Source organism: Eumetopias jubatus, unplaced genomic scaffold (assembly GCF_037043125.1).
Source record: "Eumetopias jubatus isolate StellerSeaLion01/CBP00866 unplaced genomic scaffold, mEumJub1_p1.0 scaffold_10, whole genome shotgun sequence".
Taxonomy (NCBI): Eukaryota; Metazoa; Chordata; class Mammalia; order Carnivora; family Otariidae; genus Eumetopias; species Eumetopias jubatus.
The window spans coordinates 54,353,519-54,373,639 of NW_028274816.1; the positions used below are offsets into that span (position 1 = coordinate 54,353,519).

The 20,121-nt window shown below is 48.5% G+C and overlaps 1 protein-coding gene across 1 annotated transcript; it reads right to left on the reverse strand.

Moving 5' to 3' along the window:
- Positions 1 to 722: 722 nt before the first annotated feature.
- CEACAM20 (CEA cell adhesion molecule 20) lies at positions 723 to 18,439 on the reverse strand. The gene is given in 13 exon segments (XM_088027653.1): positions 723 to 2,920; positions 7,358 to 7,480; positions 7,975 to 8,010; positions 8,369 to 8,457; positions 9,215 to 9,300; positions 9,507 to 9,621; positions 12,131 to 12,409; positions 15,127 to 15,405; positions 16,427 to 16,605; positions 16,607 to 16,706; positions 17,172 to 17,450; positions 18,037 to 18,114; positions 18,257 to 18,439. Coding segments are annotated over 13 exon segments (1,698 nt in total). The 5' UTR covers positions 18,264 to 18,439; the 3' UTR covers positions 723 to 2,872.
- Positions 18,440 to 20,121: the final 1,682 nt, after the last annotated feature.

Genomic DNA, 20,121 nt, shown 5'->3' on the forward strand with positions numbered 1-20,121 from the left:
TCCTACACATTATTTCATTTCATCTGTGTTTCAGTATGTGTTCGAAAAACAGGGACTGGTTTTAAAAACAAAACTTCAGTACAAAATAGATATGCATCATGGGGTACCCAGGTGGCTCAGTTGGTTGAGCATCCAACTCGAGATTTCAGCTCAGGTCTTGATCTCAGGGTCATGAGATCCAGCCTCACATCTGGCTCCACAACCAGTGGAGATCCTCTCTCTCCCTCTGCTCTTCCCCACCCGCTAGGACACTCTATCTCTCAAAAAAAAAAAAAAAAATAGATATGCGTCATACCGTTAGGCACAGAGAATGCAAAATTACTATGATTAGCAGATATGATTACAAACAACAAGACCCAAGAGAATTAACTAAAAGAAATGAACATCAAAGAGAGGCTAGAAAGGCATCGAATGTGAAACAGATAATGGTAAATATTTATGTACCACTCTATGCCAGGTACTGCTGTAACATCCTTATAAACGTTTCTCACTTAGTCCTCATAGTAATTCATACAAGGTTGGACTGTTATTTCCATTTTATGGAAGATGACACTGAGGCCCAGAAGTGTTAAGTTACTTACCCTGGATTGTATTGTGAGGACAGAGCTGGGACTGAGTCCAAGAAGTCTGATGCTAGAGTTCATGATCTTAACTCTTACATTATATTGCCCCTTGCCCACCTATCAATATCTTTCCTCTACATAAGCCATACTAAGTTTGCAAACAAGACAGGACAGTTTATATTTATTCATAATAGAAGCAAAAAAAAAGGAAGCATAAGAAGAAATCTTCAAAACCCCAATGACAGACATAAAAGACATAGAATCACCATACTACAAGCTGTGTTGTAAAGATGTCAAATATTGCAGAATGATCTACAGATTCAGTATGCAAATATGAGAAAATCATGATGGGATGCTTTGACCATGAGCTCATCTTCCCCTTTTTTCTGTATTTTTCCATTTTTTTAAAAAATTTAAGATATTCAGACATTAATGCATTAGTAATATATGATTTAAAGCTGACTTCAGCTTTTGCTTGCTCTTCTTTTCTTCTTCTTTCAAAATGAACAAGATGGTAAGTTTTACTTCCAGGAGCACCCAAATCCTGACCTAACCTGAATGTTACAGAGACTTCAGAACAGCTACTACTGAGGAACAGGAACTCATTCTAGGGAGATGCTCATCGAACCCAGAGGTTTCTCTATCAGCCAAGTTTCATATTGAGGTTCTATTGGCCAGGATTTGGGTGAGGACACAACACATACTGAGAAACAAGGAGGTCATGAATCCATTTGCTCTAAATGCTGGAGGATAAAGGCAAGAGTCACTAGAGGGGGAGTATAACCTGTCCCTGGGATACTGGGGGGTGGCAGGTTTGTGGCAGTGGGGAGAAAAAAAAGCCCTTTTCCTTTGCTCAAGCCTCTTCTCAAACTATAAACATTGGAGGGACCCAGGGCTTAGTTATTAGCCCCTACTCTTCTCTGTCTTTATCCACTTTCTTTGCAATCTGTAGGGGAAAGGGTTAACTCAACAGGCCTAGGGTATTCAAACCCAAGAAGGGCCTATTTCCATGACTAGCTCTTGGTTGGCTTCTAGGGACTGAGCTCTTGTAATGTTCTATCTGATAATGGGTTTTTGCAGGCCTGAGGCCTTGAGCCATGCTGTACCAGCTTGTCCATAGTTTATACAAACAACGTGCTCTATGGTGAACACCAGCTTTTCTTCTATAGGGGTCTGGAGCTTTGGTGACAGGTCAGTCTTAGACCTCCTATAAAAACCCTGAACACTCAGGTTCAGGGTGAGCTTCCCAGGTTGGCAACCCTTCACAAGTGTTGTCATTCATCATTGCTGGGGAATTCTCCAGTGACCCTGAGAAAGGACACTGGAAGTTTGCGTGTAGTGTCCTCCAGACTTCACCCCATGCACCTTTCCCTTTGCTGACTTTATTCTCTCTCTTTTTGCTATAATAAACCACAACCATGAGTATAACAACTTCTTGGGTCCTGTGAATCTGTCTAGCAAATCATCGAGCCTGAGGCTGGTCTTGGAGAACCCTGACACAAGATCTCCTACAGCCTCATAACTTTAAGCCCCACCAACAACTCCCAGATGTTTATCTCTCCCACCCTGTTCTATCTAGACTTTTATGAACAACTGCCTGTTTTATTCTCCAGCTAATCTATTTTTGACATGCCTAAAGCAAATTCTTGATTCTCCTTCTTTATCCCAAATGTGCCCCTCCCTCATCGTTGCCTCAGAAAGTGGTCAGCCAGTCATTCAGGTGCTCTGTCCAGAAAGGAGTCCTTGACTCCTCACTCTGTCTTCACCAAATCTGACTCTCACCACCTCCACCCCCAAATCCCTTGGGATTCTAAGCATCTTGCATCTGCTCCTCCCCCAGGTGCCTCAGTCTCCTGTGTCATTCTGTTTTTTCCTGTCATCATCTCTTAATAGCTCCTTGTCTCTCATCCTCTGCCATGATTTGAAAAGACTGGCCCCTCTATACATCCCCTGCTCATCTTTGGCTGGCTCACACCCCCCCACACCCGGCTGCTGTGTCCATCCCCAGTGTTTGCCCATCCTCGTGATATAGCTATGGCATCTCCAGCTGCTGGGTCTCGAACCTTGGCCCGCTAATTCTGGGTCACTTTCTCCCTGTCTTTATTGCTTTTAAAGAAACATGAATCAAAAGCCCAAGATTTGGTGGGAGCTAGGGTCCAGAGCTTGAAAAACACATTAAAACAGAATGTCACAAGGTCTACAAAGAGAATGGCTGGAATATAATAGGCACCCAATAAATTTCATTGAATATGTGATTGAGCGTGATTCCTCTAGGATTTCTGGAGAAAGGAAATCTGCTTCCATCAGACTCAGGGGTTCACTTGGCAGTAAATGCTGTGTTCTGGATTCACAAGCACCTGTTACACAAAGAGAAAAGATGAGTTCCATTTTCTGGGTAGGCCTTCCTGGTCTACTTGCTATATTTAGTCCAAGGCCCAGGTATTCCGGCACTGTTCTCCATTCTTGGAAATTCCAAAGATCTTTCTCCTATATCACTACACTTCAGTCACATTGGCACCTCTGTGTTCCTATAATGGCCCATATGCTTCCCTACCACAGAGGACACACTCTAAAGTGTCCCCCATAATCCTCACCTCCTGGTATTCATGCCCTTATGTCATCCCTTGAGGGCAAGACCTGTGACTTGCACCTAACCAATAGAATATGGCAAAATGGCAGGATGTGCATGATGGCAGGTATTGATTCTGTTATGTAAGATTGCAACTTCTGTCTTGGCTTTGAAAAAGCAAGATGCAATGGTGTGAGCTGCCTATGGAGAGGGCCACATGGCAAAGGACTGAGGGCAGCCTCCAGCTGACAGCAAATAAGAAAATGAGGCCCTTGTTATGACAGTCTGCAAGGAACTGAAGGCTGCCAAATAACCACGCGAGCTTGGAAGTGGCTCCTTCCCCAGTCAAGCCTCAGATGAGACCTGAGCCTGGGCCAACACCTTGATTACAGCCTTGCAGAAGGCCCATCTAAGCAGTGCTTGGACTCCCGACAGAAACTTTGAGACAATAACATATGCTGTGTTAAGCTACTATGTTTGTGGTAATTTGTTATGCAGCAACAGGTTATAATACACCCACCTCAGAGCCTTTTCACTTAATGCCCCTCGACTTGGAATGCTCCACTCCATACCCTTTGCATGGTTTGCTCCTTCTCATCCCTCCAGAATATAGCACACATTCAGTTTGCTGACCCAGCACTCTTCCCCATATCTTATCCCTTGTCTACTTCTATCCACAAGACTAGGAAATATAATACCTCACTCTCTCAGCCTTCTTTGCAACAAGGAATACCATGTGACAGAATTCTGGCCAAGGAGATAGAAGAGGAATTTCTCTGAGTGAGACTTCTAGGAAGAGCTTTTGCTTTATTGATAAAAGGGAACAAATGTAGCTCTCCGCCCCAGACCCTGATGAAGAGAGGGACCCAAAAGCCTGACTGTACCAGTTCATAGCTGACTGAAGAGCTGACAAGCCTAAACACAATCCATACGGTGGCCTGAGCCAGTCTGATTCTCCTCTGTAGAATTTGAACCTGGAAACTCTTAAATAGTAAGAGAGGATGGTGTTATATGGAATTTGAAGTTATAGAGTAATAGTGACCAGGAAGCTTGCATAGGAATTCAATCTGGACTGAGAACAATGGAGCAAATTCGTTGCTCAGCAATTACAAGCAACTGCATAAGAGAGAAAAGCTTCCTGATAACATTCCAGTCCTTGGACACCCACACATAATTTCTGAAATTGAGTTATCTGAGATTCCCCACTGTTCTCTCAATTACTTTCAGAGGGTTGTCTTTTTATTAAAATCCCTGACTATGGAGGTGCCTGGCTGGCTTAGTTGGAAGAGCATGAGACTCTTGATCTTGGGGTCATGAGTCCGAGCCCCACATTGGGTGTGGAGCCTACTTTAAAAAAAAAAAAAGATAATGTTTAAAATCCCTGGCTATGATATATAAGACATTCACATCTTTTGAGGATGGTTCATCTGTCAGTTAGACTACTGCCAGCCACCCTCCAATATACCCTCCACAGTAACTGGTCTGCCCTCTGGAAGAACAGGGAACACATTTGTTTCTCTACTGAAAGGAAGGACTTCAGACACTAAATTATTGGAGTTCTGTGTCCCTAAACTTTCTCTTTTCCAAATCTGTCCTGGCCTCCCTCTTTTGCCTCCTAAAAGTCTGAATGGTCACTGACTCCTTCAGAGGATACTGTCTAAAGTCCATCCCTGGGCATGGAGCAGTCTGGCTAGTCCTGAACGTGGAAGTTATCACTTGTGTTCTCTGAAATAACTTCACTAATCCTTAGAACCAGGAAGCCATTACCTGAGTTATCTCAACTTCCAGTAGGAAGCTCTGCTTCCCATTTGCCTGAATGAGCTAATAGTTTTCTTCCTTTTGGGTGATAAAACTGATGTTTTTTTTTTTTTAATTTGGCTACGAAGAAAGTCAAAGACAAATGAGAAATATAGGGACAGATACTATTGTTGGTCCAGCAGATTAACTTTCTTATCCATGCCTTGACTTGCTGCTATTATTAAACGTATTTTCCTAATTGTGGTTCCTATTTGTAATTTAGCACCATTATATAGTGTGGTATATAAGCTTGCTGTGAATTGCCTCAAGTCCCCCATGGAAGAAATGCAGAGAGGTAAATATGGGAAAAAAAAAAGATTAGAAAAGGAAACAAATCAAAAGGGATAGATAGTTATCAATGCACTGAAAGGGGTGGGAATGGAAAGAAATGAAATATGGAACAGAAACTGAAGTCAGGGAGTGGAAAGGAATAAATGGCACAGGGTCCAAAAAATGTAAATGAAAGAAATGGAATAAATAGAAAAATCGGGGGTGTCTGGGTGGCTCAGTCAGTTAAGCATCTGCCTTTGGCTCAGGTCATGATCCTGGGGTCCTGGGATCAAGTCCCAAGTTGGGCTCCCTGCTCAGCAGGGAGTCTACTTCTCCCTCTCCATCTGACCCTCCCCCCCCGCTCATGCTCACTTTCTCTCTCTCTCTCAAATAAGTAACATCTTTTAAAAATAATAGTGGAAAGGAATGAAAAGGAAAAGAATGAAGTAAAATAAGCTGGTGTGGAAAGGAGAGGAATGACATGGAGCATAGGATTAGAACTGAACAGACAAGAATGTCAGGGGAAGGCATCTGAGGAGAGGAAAAGAATAGAAGGCAAGTGACAAAAAAGTAATATGACAAAGGGCAACTGGGAGTTCAGGAATGGCAACACAGGAACGAAACTGGAGCGCTGCGGAATCTAGGATGAAGAGATGGAGTTGAATGCAGCTCATGCGGTGGCGTGGAAGGGAAGGCATGGAAGGAGAGGACCAGAAAGCAGGGAGCTAGATGGGAAGGAGAGCAGCATGGGCTGCTGGAAGGGAATGTGACGGGAGAGAAGGATGGGAGCATGGGATGGGATCCGATGGAGGGGAGCAGGGAAGGGGTGGAAGAGGGCAGAATGGATGGGCACGGGAAACAGTGAGCAGAATTGAGCAGAAGAGGGAGGCACAGTGGAAAGGAAATGGAGGGAGAAGAAGGAGAGAAGTGGAAGGGAAAGGAAGAGAGTGGGGAGGTACTGTATGGAGGGAGAAGAAAGGGAATGCTCCGGAATGAAATGAAAGCCAGGTGCCTGGCACTGTGTAAACAGAGATACCGAACGGAAAGGAGTGGGGTGGTGGGAGCCAGAAGGTGTAGGACGGAGGGGATGAACCAGGGGGAGTTAAGGGAAAAAATAAAAATGAAGAAAATTCAACAGAAATGAGTGGGAAAGAATGGAATGGACATAAGGAAGAGGTGGAAAGGAATGGAATGGGGTGACACAAGAGGAAAAGAAGGAATTTTATAGAAAGAAACAAAAGAAATGGAGTGTGGAGGGATGGAGTGGAGTGGAAGTAAATAGCATGGCAAGCAAATGGTTGGAATAAAGTGGGGGGGGGAAATGGAGCAAAGCCTGGGTGGCTCAGTCAGTTGAGCACCCAACTCTTGGTTTCCGCTCAGGGGGTGATCTCGGGGTTGTGAGACTGAGCCCCACGTTGGGCTCTGCACTCAACAGTGCTGGGGGGTCTCTGCTGGAGATTCTCTCCCTCTGCCCCTCCTCCTCTCAAGCTCTTGGGGATGTTCTCTCTCTCTCTCAAAAAAAAATGGAGTAAAGTGAGATGGATAGAAAGGAAATGGGTGGTGTAAGAGTGTCCACAGTACTGACTCCATCTTGTTCAACTCTGCGAGATGACCTTGCTTGGGGCTACGTGTTCCAGGCCCCTTGCAGGTGAGGGTATGCCCCCACCGAATAGGGGAAGGCTTGCTCTGGTCTTCCCTAAAGTTGTTCAGATAACTGGTAGAGATAACATAGTTTCTTCTGGTGCACAGGTGGTGGCAAGAGGTCTGTAAAGCGTTAGATCCTGTGACTTCACTCTATAAAATCTGTGGACTAAAATCAGGACTTTATGGAGAATTGCTGCACAGCAGCAATTTGTTCTCTGGTCTCAGAGTGCCTTCTCAATTTGGGGGATACATTCCTGCCCCTCCTCCACCTTCTAACAGGTGGGGTGAAAATAAATGTGATGGAAACATGAAACGGAGTAAAAATGAGTGGACTGGAAAGGAACAGAATGAAATGAAGTAGAACAGGATAGGAGGGAATGAAAGGAATGGAACTGAAAAATAATGAAGGGAAAATTCTCTTATAGTTTATCCTACAGACTTTCCAGCAAGGAGGAAGAAGCAGGTTGGTGACAGCTCTCGACCTGTCCAAAGATTCAGAGTGGCATAAAATTACCTCATAGCTTGACTCTGTGTTTCCTTTTGGTAGAGTAGGGACCAATGGATCCAATGCAACTTTGGGCATTGGTTTTCTGGGGCCATGAGAAGAGTTCCTGGGGTTTCCTGATGGTGGATCCTGCTGCAGGTGAATGGAGAGATCAGTTAGGGGCCACGGGAACAGACTGCCTTAAAATCACAGGAAGTGTCAGCCTGCAATCTTCAGTGATCCCCGAGAGGAATAGATTTCACCAAGTCCTTACAAAGAATCAGAAGTGGATATAAGTTTAGGATCCAGGGCGCAGCCCCTGCTCTAGAACTCTGTCATTTCACCCGGCTATCTTTGCAACCTCTACCCCCAAAACATCCTTTGCACTCCAGCATGTGCTAGCTAGAGCCATCTCGTTTGCAAGCCAATTCAGAGCCCTGGAGGTAAAAGGAACACATTAGGAGCCAGAGACCTAGAATCTGACCCAGCTGCCTCTGAAGCCTCGGGCCACTTTCTCCTCATCCCTGGCCTTGCAATGTACAATAAAGATTTATACAGGATGGTTTCTCAGACTTGTCAAACACAACATTCTCAGATTGTATTCCCACTGCAGCTTTTTAAAATCAAACCCAGCAGGGCCAACATACCTCATAAAACTGCTCGGGGGGGTCTGGTGACATCACCTGGGGGAAAAGAAAGTAGTTAAGAGGTCATGGGCTTGGGATGGGGACCATTCCCAGAAATTTCTCAGAAACAGTTTTGGCCTCAGAGGCAGTTACATCCCTCCTGGTTCCCAGAGGAGCTCAAGGCATTGTTGAAGGGCAAGAAAACAAGGAGAAAGATGGAAAGCCAGGGAGGATCTTGGGATCCCCAGAGGAGGAAGGGGAGGAGATGCGAAGAGACCAAAACTAGCACTGGGCATCCTCAAGAGAACACGCCTCGCCCCCCAACCCAAGAGGTGGGACTGGAACGGCCCTGCTGGGCTGGGGGAGGACCAGGTAGTCAGGGGAGCAGGGGGGGTCCCTCTGGAGCACTGCTCACCGTTTTGACCCCAGCCTGTCCTTGAGGTTCAGGTAAGTTGGCAAACATGGGCCTTGGCCAGTCTAGAGAAAGGGAGTGCCAGCCTGGGGCTGGAGTTAGGAAGAGATGTGAGGGAAGGGGCTGTTTCTCCAGGTCACGCCTATCCCCAGAAAGGTAGTGGCAGAAACCTACCTTCCTTCCTTCCTCCCCAGGACTCCCCATTACATCTCTAGTGACACTGACTAGATGTCAGTGTCTAGACTAGATGACTAAATGTCCTGGAAATCTAGTTCTGGGTTAGATAAGGCTGTTTGATAAGATGGATGAGGACAGAAATCTAAGACCTAGCCCCAGTGGGCCCTCTGTAGCGTGGAGTTTATCCTTTCTCTTTCCTGAGCGTGGATTTCCCCTCTGCAAAACTGAGCTGGATCAGACAATCTCTAGGGCTTCCATTTCCGGGGGGGGTGGGAATCCTTCCAGAATCCTAGCCCAGAGATGTCAAAGATGTTTTCATTTTGCCTTTAGTCAGCTCCCATCCATCCCATGTAGAGCATGCATGAAGCACTGTGCTGAGGTGTGTTATAAGGCTGACTTTGGGTTCAGCAGGGATGAGTGTTGTGATTGATTCCCTCTTCCTACAGCAATCAACTAGCAAATTTTTCTGAGGGTGAGGAAGGAGAGAATAGCAACCTATTTTTTCCCTATTTTTTGCTGTGGCTGTTGGAATAGGCAGAACTCAGAGTTCTTGGCTCCAATCTCAACCATGATCACTAGTGGCAGAGCTGGGAGCAGAGGCCCAGGCTCCCAGGAGCAGCCCCTTCCCCAGCCCCCACTGCTGCCCTGGGCACCAGCTATGAAGTCACTTACTGGAACAGGGCTCTGCATGGGGCCCCTCCGCAGAGGTGGGTGTTGTTCCCTCCTGGATGGGGTCCTCTGCTTTTTTCCTTGAGAACCTGAAACCCCAAATCCCTCATTCTTCTGCCTCTAGTCCTTGCCATCTTCACAGGCCCTACCCATCTCCCACATCCATTCTTGGGCAATGTCCCAACCCCCCTGAGTTCCCCAGTTGCTACAGACACAGCTCAGCACCATGGTCAGCAACACTTCGGCCAGGCAGGCCCCCTGCAGGCCACCTCCCTTACCCCATTCCCAGCTTTACCGTCTGGCGTTTCTGTTGTAGAGGAAATAGCCCAGCCCTGTGGATAGGCCAATGACAGTCAAGATCCCCAGAGCAATGCCAGCAATGACTCTTGCAGACAGGGATGATCTGGGACCTGGGCAAGGAGAAAGAATCAGGGCCCTGGTCTGACACACCCTCATGCCTGCCCCCGTCCCCATTCCCAAACTGTGGCTTTATCTTTACTGTCACGTGATGAACATGTGTTTTCCAGTCACCGGGAGGCAGCATTTTGTGGTTATTAATAGCATCATTTCTGGTGTCCAATGGCCTATTCATGTCTCAGCTGTGCGACTTTGACCATGCTACTTAACCTCTCTGTGCTTCAGTTGTCTCCTCTGTAAGACAGGGATAATAGTGTCAGTGGTTGCTGAAAAGATTCAGCATAAGAGCATTCATGTTCAAAATATGGAATGTTCAACATGCTCAAGATAGGACAATATTTAGACCCATGGAAAGTGATCAGTAAATGTTGGTGGGATGACAATACTGCTTGGGATAATGGATCAAATATGGCTTTCAGAGGAAAGGGCTTTGAAAACCAGAAACCTGGCTTTCCCCCATTTTCCTCCTCATTTTCATACCTGAGTCACCTTTGACTCTCTGGGGCCCTGGGACCACGGACAAGTGACATCCCCTTCTGAGTCTGATGTCCTCATCTGTAAAGTGAGTGAAATGCTACCCACCACACAATGATGATGTGAAGATGAAATGAGATCGTGAATGTTCATGCTGCACACACCACAGGTGATTAATAAATAGCAGCTGTAATCATTAACGTGGGCCTGTGTTTTCCCATCCAGCTTCTGCCCAGAAGCCTTCCCAAAGGGGTGAAGTCCAGCCACAGGGATGAGGAAGGCAGCCATGAGGATCAGGGGTGAGAGGAAGGGGCTCTCTGCTTTGGAGGGGCAGGAAGGGGCCTCCAGGATGTGTTGGGGGTTCTTAGTTTCATTCTTTGAGCCTTCATTTCTTTCTATGTCAAACAAGCATAGCCATTCATAACCCTATAGGCTTTGAGGGCATTAAGTGAGATCCCACATAGGAGTAAAAGCACCATGCCTGACACAGCGTCAGTACTTGATAAAAGACCATGATATGATCTGATGATGATGATGATGATAGAAGCTGCCATCCACCAAGCTCTAAGCTCCAAGAGCCTGTCATACATGATCTCGTTCAAATCCTACAATGCCCCCATGACCATCAACCGTACTCACTGCTTCCTCTCTGAGCCTCTGTTTCTCCATTCACCAAATGGTCTTAACAAGACCAGAGAGTTGTTTTGAAGATTAAATAAGGTAGTTTGGGAATGTGCATAGGGTCCTCTACTCGGTGACAACTAAGAACTTGACTCCTGAGGTGGCCAGCCTGGTTTCAAACCCTAGGACGGGTCTCAGTCTCTCCTACACAACAGAGATGCCAGGAAGCCTAACTCAGAGCTGGTTGGCAGTGGGCACCCAGGAAGTGTTTGCTGATACTGTATATGGAAAGGTTTTGTTTCGGGAATGCAGCATAGGCTCAATAAAGAATAATTTTATTTGTGGGGCGCCTGGGTGGCTCAGTCGTTAAGCGTCTGCCTTTGGCTCAGGTCATGATCCCAGGGTCCTGGGATGGAGCCCCGCATCAGGCTCCCTGCTTCGCGGGGAGCCTGCTTCTCCCTCTCCCACTTCCCCTGCTTGTGTTCCCTCTCTCACTGTGTCTTTCTCTGTCAAATAAATAAATAAAATATTTTTAAAAATAATAATTTTATTTGTTTAATAAACACAATATGCCAGGCACTGCCATAAAAACCTTACAAATGTTGGTTAATTTCAGTGACCCTATGATATAAGCACAACTGTTATGTTTTTGCACCCACAAGGAATCAGAGGTCCAGAGAGGTTAAGCAACATGCCCAAGATCACACAGCCAGTAAGCATTAGAGCTGGGATACAAAACTCTGGCTGATAGCGACACCGTGCTGCCCTCTCAATAACTCAAGATAGAAATACAGGGACTCGCTGCCAGTCACACCAAGCTGTTAGTGATATAATTCCTATAATTAGGGGCACCTGGGTGGCTCAGTCGGTTAAGCATCTGCCTTCAGCTCCGGTAATGATCCCAGGGTTCTGGGATCGAGCCCCATGTCCGGCTCCCTGCTCAGCGGGAAGTCTACTTCTCCCTCTCCCTTTGTCCTTCCCCCTGCTTGCTCGTGCTCTCTCTCTCTCTTTCTCTCTCTCTCAAACAAATAGAATCTTTAAAATATATATAATTCCTATAATTAATATAATTCCTACCAGTTCACTCCTTCGCTCATTGACTATCTCCCTGACTCACTGTGCTTCTAAACAACTCTGGAAGGTAAGGCATGACAACCCCCATTTCCAGGTAAAAAAAACAAAAACAAAAACAAAAAACTGAGGCTCAGAGCAGCCTGGAGGGTTTTCCAGGGCACACAGCTAGGAAGGAGAGGTTCTGGCTCCCAAGCATTACAGGCTGGGATTCGGCAGCTCCAGACTGGGACTCTGCCCCACGCAGCACACTTGTCACACTAGAAGACTAGATAGTGAGGCTGGCATCAGGGAAAGCCGTTTGGACCCCAGGGGAAGGGACACTGAGGCACTCACCTACCACTCTGACCAGGACGGAGGCAGAGCGGGCCAGGTGGGTCAGCGGGTTGGAGGCCGTGCAGTTGTAGATGCCCTGGTGTTCCCAGGTCAGGGCCCCGATGATTAAGTGCTTGCCCATATACACAGTGGTGGAGTGTTCAAGGGTCCAGTGAAACTTGGCGCCCGGCTGGGACTCCGCCTGACACTGCAGGGTCAGGCTGCAGTTGAGCTCCACCCTGATGGTGCTGACCACCCCAGACGCTGCCCCTCTGGTGATGTCCACTCGATCGGGGCCATCTGTGTGCAAAGCCAAACATCAAGCACCCACCCTCCACTGGTGAGTTTTCCTGTTCTGCCCGCCCTGCATCCACATTGGAAGCTTTACCTCTTCCCCCGCCCGCCGCCCCTTCTCGATTCTAACTAACAGAATTCTAGGTTATAGCCTGGAGAACAAAGGCTCTTCTAACCCGCCGTTGAAAGGAATCTCGGCAAGATGTTCCCTTTTCCTCCTTAGCTGCCAAGCAGGCAGACTGTATAGTTCACAGCATGGAGGGGAGAAACCCAAAGCAAAACAACATCAAAATAAAAAACAAACCCCCTGCCCTTGCAAAAGCGAGCTCTCAACTAGGAGCCTCATAACGCATCCAGGCTTCCAAATTGTTGCTGTGTCCTGTGACCATAGCCCCACACTTCCAAAGACTTTACCGTTCTGATGGACTTCCTTACTGAAGAGCAAATGGCCCTGTTGCGATATTTAAATTTACATCCATGTATTCTCCAAAGCAGAGACACTTTCAGAGTTCCCTCCTAAAGCCAGAAGGAGGTCATTGGCACTTGGCCCTCCTCCCGCAAACATGAAGGAAACAAACGAAATGGCTGTTGAGTTTTCCATGCTAACCAAGGGTTGAGTCTCTGTCTTATTTAAATTAACGTGAACTACTGGAAAGAAGGACGCGAAGAGTTTCTAGTTGGGACACTCCGGGAAAGGAGGAAAGTCCTGGCCTCACCCCCTTCTAGGTATCCTTTGATATTCTCCCCATCCAAACCCCATGGCCGCCAGGACCCCTCAGGGTCTTCCCATACCGGTGTCAAATCTTCCACACAGCAGCCAGAGGGGCTCCCGAAGTACAAACTTGACACTATCCTTCCCGTGCTCAGAGCCCTCCATGGCTCCCCAGTACCCGTAGGACAAAGGCCATGGCTGAAGAGCTCATTCACAATCTTGCCCTCGCGGACCCCTCCAGCCTCACCTCTCACCTCTCCACACTTCCCACTCTCGATTCAGAAATAAGATCCTACTCGGAAGTTCCCTCTCTCTCATGTTTCCTCTTACTTCAGAGCCTTCACATATTCTCTTCCTTCTCTGGAATGCTCTTCCCTGAGTCTGCTCTACCTAGCTAACTTACTCTGGATCTCATGAAAGACACCGCCTCTCAGGATGAGCCTTCCCACATCCCCCAGGCTGGTGGGGGGCTTCCTTTGGGTTCCCCAAATCCTGTCGTCCCATGGCAGCACTCTTGATGCTGTTTTTTTTTTTTTTTTCTCTTGGCCTGATTGCTGACCTCCCCGTCCCAAGTAGGCTGGGAGCTCCAAAAGTCACAACTGGTACTTACCAAGCACCCCACATTTGCTCAGCAGAGAGGGAGAGCAAAAGAGCAGTTTTTGGTTCCATGACTGAAGCGGGAACGGAAGAAGAGAGCAGCAGTGCATGTAACCCCCACCCCCATACGCCCCATTATTTAACACGTATACACGTGGACCCTACTTCCTCTCCCTGCAGGTGCCTCTTCTCCACTTCAGCTCGTGGCCGTTAAACCATGTGAGTAGCTCAGGCAAAAAACCTTGGAGTCAGTCCCTTTCTCTTTCACTTGTGTCAATGGCAGCAAATCCTGAGTTCTAGATTCCAAATGAATCCATGGTCCCATGGTCCGACCACTTCTCATTCCCCAGACGGACGACTGTGGGCCATCCCGAGAAGGTGGCTTGCAGATTTCCGATGGCAGGAGTTTCAATAACCAAGTGCCCAGCCCCTGAAATCCACTGCCTGCTCTCCCACGGGCTGCACCCGACCTGTACCTGAGCATGTTGGGGAAACTGAGGCAGGCCCCTTCCTGGGAGATACGGGGCTCCCCGACAGCCTTGCTGATGTTCTTCAGACTGCATGGTGGTTTCCACACTTCCATCCAACCTTCTCTCCCCCCCCCTCCCCTGCTTGCTCAGGGTGGGACGGGCATCTCGGTCAGTGGCTCCCCCAGCCTTCCAAGGCTCCCTCCCTACATTTCTGCACAGGAGCATTCCTCCTGCTAAAGCCCTTGTACGTGTCACCCCTTTAATCCTACCTTGGGGTCTGCCTCTCCAAGGACCCGAACAAACCCAACACTTTCTCAGCCTCCTCCCTCTCCCCTGCTTCCACCCCATAGACAAGGGCCCAGGATGCCCTGTGAGAACCTGAGTCTGATCCTCTTCTCCCTCTGCCCAGAGCCTACTGTTGCTCCCAGTGCCCTTGCCGTGGCTCACGGGGCCCTGCAGGATCTGCCCCCACCCTTTTACCTGCAGACCTCTCCCATTCTGTCCTCCCCCTAATTCACCCGTCTGGTCACCTTGGCCTCCTCGGGTTCCCGCTCATCACCCACCTCACACGCCGCTCCCTCCCCCTGGCTCTCTCTTTCCTTAGCAGCCTGCAGTGTTCCTCCTCAGGGAGGCCTCCCCTGACTGCCCAGCGTGACTAAGACTGCAACACCTTCCGCTCCCAGCCTTCCCTGCCCCTCCTGCTGCCCTCGTGTTTCTCCTCAGCCCTGCCCGACACACCATGCCTCTCCCTTGCTTAGCTGTTTAAGGTGCGTCTCTCCACTAGAACATTAAGCCCCACAGGGGCAGGTGCTTTGCCTTGTCCCGTGCCCACACATGCCTGGCACAGAGCAGGAATCAGTAATTGTGGCACGAATGGCTGGAAGGAACCACCGAAAGGGAAGGAGGAAGGGAGAGGAGGACAAAGTCCAGCTTGGGTGACTCACAGCTGATGGTGAGCGTGAGGGGCTCACTTCGTGCCTGGCTGCCCCAGTGCCAGACTTCACACTCGTAGGGGCCTGTGTCGTCTCGCTGGAGGCCGTGGATGACCAGGCTCCTGTTGTCGGCCGACAGCACCAGGTGCTTGCTAGGCAGGAGGGCCTGGCCCCTCAGGAACCACAGGACTCCAGCCCCCTTGTGGGAGGTCTGGCAGGTCAGGGCCACGGAGCTGGCACTTTCCACGAGATTTAGGCTTGGGGACACAATGTGAGGCTTGGTCAGCATTTCTGGAAACACACACAGGGACACGGGGTGCGGGTCAGGGACCCCTCCCCAGTCTCCTGCCCAAGCAGGCGCCATCGGGCTTTCCAGGGACACGTGTGTATGTGTTGTGGATGGTGTGTGTGTGTTCTTTGCCTATGACTGCATCATATGGGGGGTACGAGTGTGTGCTGTGTGACAATTATGCGAGTGTGTGTATGATGAGGGTGTGGTATATGGACATGTTGTGTGTGTTTTAAGTTTGTGTCTGTTTTATGTGTGTGTTATGCATATGTGTTGTATGGTGTTCTAGATGCTTTGTGTATGACTGTGTCGTGTGGTTGTATGTATATCCTGAGGATGTGTAATGTGTGTCAGTTATATGTACATGTGCTGAGGGAATTGAACGTACAGTATGTGGGTATTTTCTGTGTCGTATGTGAGGATGTTGAGTGACTGTAATGTGTGTATGTTTATATTGTGTATATATGTTTCATATGAGAGTGTGTTGTGCGTTTGCGGTATTGTTTGCTGTATATGTGTTGGGGGTTTGTGTGAACAGTCTGAGCATGGGATGTAGGTCAACGCTGTGTTAGGTACTGTGTGTTAAACATTTCTGTTGTGTGCATTTTGTATGTGCTTTGTGTGTATGTTGTACGTTGGTAGGGCTGTGCGTGTTTATTGTATGTGAATTACATGTGTCTTGTGTGTGCTGTGCATGTGTGTGAGTGTGCTGTGCATATGTGGTGGGTATTTGTGTGCTGAGATGTGTGAATATTGTGTTAGGGTTTGTATGTATAGAGAATCAACCCCCCCCACCACCAACTTTCAGAGAATCAAAGAATGGACAACCCACAGCCAGCCAACAAGGTCTTGTGGAAGATGGGCCAAGCCAGGAGCCAGGTCCTTCCCTGTGGTCAGAGCCCCGTTCTGCCACCAGCCACGTAGGAAATCCCCACTCTTCTGTGTCCTCCTCAACCTCTGGGATATTGGTGTAGCTCTGATTCCCAGAGGAACAAAGGAGAGGAGCAGGAGAAAGAGCCTCACCAAGGACTCGGACTTCAAGAGCACCCAGGCGGAGCAGCTGGGTGGCACGGTTGGACACCAAGCACCTGTACGTGCCTTCATGTTCCGTGGACACAGCCTGGATGGTGAGTGTTCTCGTGGTGAAAGACAGAGTGAAGTTATTGTTGAGAAACCAGGAATAGGCAGGAGGTGGGTGAGACTGTTTCCGCAGAGAAGGTCACATGGGAGCCTTCTATCACCTCAACCACCCCCCCGCTGGATACACCAGAATCCAACTTGATTTCAAACGGGTCAGGACCGTCTGGGAGGACAAGAACAGTCACAGCAGGATGATCACATCAGCAAAGGCTCTCTTAGGGAGACCCCGGAGTCAGTAAATACTAATATTTCTCTTCTCCCCATCCAAGGTCTGGGTCAATTACAAAGGAGATACAGGAGTCTAATGGAAATTAAATGTCAGCCTTGTCCCTGGGGAAAGCGGGATTGTAAGACACATCTGAAGTATGCCAGAAAATGCTCTTTCCTTGCCCCTACCCAGGCAAGATTTTGTAGCAAACATCTGAAGGTTAAGGAACTTAGTTTTAGATATCTTAACCTGGATATTCCCAGGAGAGTCCAAGTAGAGACATCAAAGGGTTACTTATACATCGAGAGGCCAAGGGTAGACAAGTCCATAACAGGATGGTATCTGAAGCTGTGAGACTGAATGAAATCATCAAGAAAGGGGGTGTCAGTGAGGGGCTGGGGAGAATGGAAAGGGACTCACAGTTTACAGTCAGGAAGGTGGGATCACTGCTCTGGACCTGGTAGAAACCCTGAGCTTTGCATTTGTAAGTCACAGAGTCCTCCCGCTGCACAGTGAGGATGGTGAGTTTCTTGCCATCTGTAGACAGCAGCATGCGCTCATGGAACACCAGGGGGAGATCGTTGGAGAACCAGTGGATGGTAACGTTGGCATCCTTGGTGTCACAGCAGAGGGTCACCTGTTCCCTCTGCTCTATGGCAGTGTCCTGGCTGATTGAAATGGTGGGCCTGCCCGGCAGTGCTGCACAGGGAGAAAGAGAGAGAAGGAGACAGAGGCAGAGACACAGACAGAGCACCAAGCCAAACGTAGCCACAGAGGGACCCAGAGAGACTGGACTGGAATTGCCAGAAGACAAATGAGCTCAGTGCCTGGACTCAAATGCTAGATCTACTGCTCATTTTAAGTGTGATCACGGGCAACTTACTTCCCCTCTCTGAGCCTCACTAAAGGGGACTGTACAAATAAAGCAGAAGGATCTGGTATATGACAATGGGTCAATTAATTTCAGCTGTAAGGAGAATCACGTTTGTAACAGGGATGCCAGCCAGATCCCACTGCCCGCTTCTTAGCCAACCGTTCCCACCCACAACCATGCCAGCCACAGTCCACCCTTCTACTCCTGCCCCCAGTACAACTGATCTGTCCAGTTGTCGCCTGACCCTGGCTGGGCCAATCTGATTTGTCCTGTTGGGACTTTGGGCACGGAATCCCGATGGGTGCTTTAGGTATGAAGGCAGGGATCAGAATGTGCCCACATCTCTGAATCTGCCATGGGTCTGGGGTGCCCAGGGGGTCCCAGACCTAGATGGAACAACATCCTGCTAACCTTCGGTGGTGGTAAGTGGGTTGGCATCAAGGGTGAACTGGACTGCAGCTGGTAGGCTCCACATGGTCAAAAGCAAGGCTGGTGGGGAAGAGAGAAGAGGCATTCAGAGAGGGGGCAGTGTTTTGGGGGTGTCCAGTTATGGTCTTCATAAAGAGAGAGGAGTCTAGGTCATGGACATGGCACTTCACCCCTAGAGGCTTGACTCCTGGCCACTACTCACTGGCCATGTGACTTGTGGCATGTTTTTAATCTCCTTGAGCCTCAATTTGTCCAGCTGTAGAATGGACATAATATCACCTGCATTCCAGGGTTGTTGCGTTGAGGTGATGAATACTGGCAAGTTGTAATGGGGCCCCTGAGGGTCACTGTGCTCTCTCCATTGATGCTCACCCTGCAGGAGATACATGATCAGTCTCCTCACTCCACACAGAGGGAAAGAGATGCTCAGAGAGGTGGAGTCCCTTTCCAAGACCATTATACTAAGTGGCAGAAGCCAAACTCGAACCTGGCCGGCCAGCACCTAAAGAGTGTGTTCTTAACACTGCATAATTCCTCCTGTCAGCCCAGGGATGGGTACAGAGCTTATCCCTGATAAACGGGAACTTTGTTATCTCTGCTGGGGGAAATTAATCTCTGGTACTTCTGCAGACTTGCCCTCGGGCGGAGATTTCCCTCCCGTCTGGAGGAAAAAGGAACAAGATAGCAAGAGTTGTGGGTGTTCCATTTGGCCAATCTACATTCAGGCTTGAAGAGACCGTGGACCCCCCACCCCCTGCCCCCGTGCTCATGTGCAGCTGACCTTGACATCCCCCCAAGCCTCGCCTCAGCGCAATTCACAGAGGCCGGCAGCCATGTTTCTCTCCAGCCCTCGCTGGACCCCAGTCTGGCCCGAGCCCCGCCCCATTCCCTGCTCAGTCAGTGGTTAAGGGCATGGGCTCTTAGGATATTTGGAAAAAAATACTGACTCTAATGCTTCTCACTCTTTGTGAGCCTCAGTTTCTTCAACAGCAAAATGGGGAGAACAGAAGTTAGTTCATGGGGTTGTTGTGAGGCTCGCTGAGATATCAGATGTGATGTGCTTAAAACAGTTCATAGTAAGTGCTAGTCACTATTATTATTATGATTATTTCTATGTTTGTATTTTCTGCCTGTAATACTGCTAGAGGTTAAGTCCACAGGCTCAAAGCCTGACTGCCTATATGTGAATAACCAGCTTTGTCTTTTTTTTTTTTTTTTTGGCAAGTCATGTCCCCTCTCTGAGTCTCAGTTTCTCCCCATCTGTAAAATGGAGTAATAATAGTTCCCACCTCACATAACTATCGTAAGGATAACAGAAATACTGAGTGAAAGCATCAACGTTGCGTCTCATCACACCCATTTGAGATACACCTCCCTCTGCAGACAGCTGTTACCTGGCCCCTTCCCTCCCGCCTCCTCCCCACAGGGTCCTGCCTTCTGTGCACAGGGGGAAGCAAACTCACAGCCCCTCGGGGGACCCCGGAACCCCCGCAGCCTGCCAGGGTCAGCCAGGGGGGAAGAGCTGGTCTCAGGGCGACACAGCAAAGCAGGGCTGCATTTTGTACACCACGCATTGCAAAATCATTTCTTTGCCTCCAAAATGCTTTTTCTTATCAAAATAGTCTCGTTTCTTCCTTTTGCCTCCAAGACTCTAAGCATCAGTGTCACATCCATCCCCTGTCCTGATTGAGGTGTGACCTGGCCACGCGGGGCTGGCACATCCTCCGTCTGCCCATCTTCTCCTGTCTGCTATGTTCCAGCTCTTTCCATACCTTTCTCTGGATCTCTCTCTCTCCACGACTCCCCCGAATTCTCTCTCTCTGTGTGACTGTACATTTTTCTTTCTGTCTCTGTCCTCTGTCTTCCTCTCTCCTATCTGTCCCTCCCTGTTCTTCCCTCTGCTACAGTTTCTCCTGTCATTTTCATGCTCTGCCTCTGTGTCCCCCTATTTCTCTCTAGGTCTCTTATTCTGTGGTTCTATCTCTTTCTGTATATATGTCATTATCTCTGGTCTCTCTTTACCTTTGTCAATCTCTTTTGTATTTATCTATATTTCTGTGTGTGTGT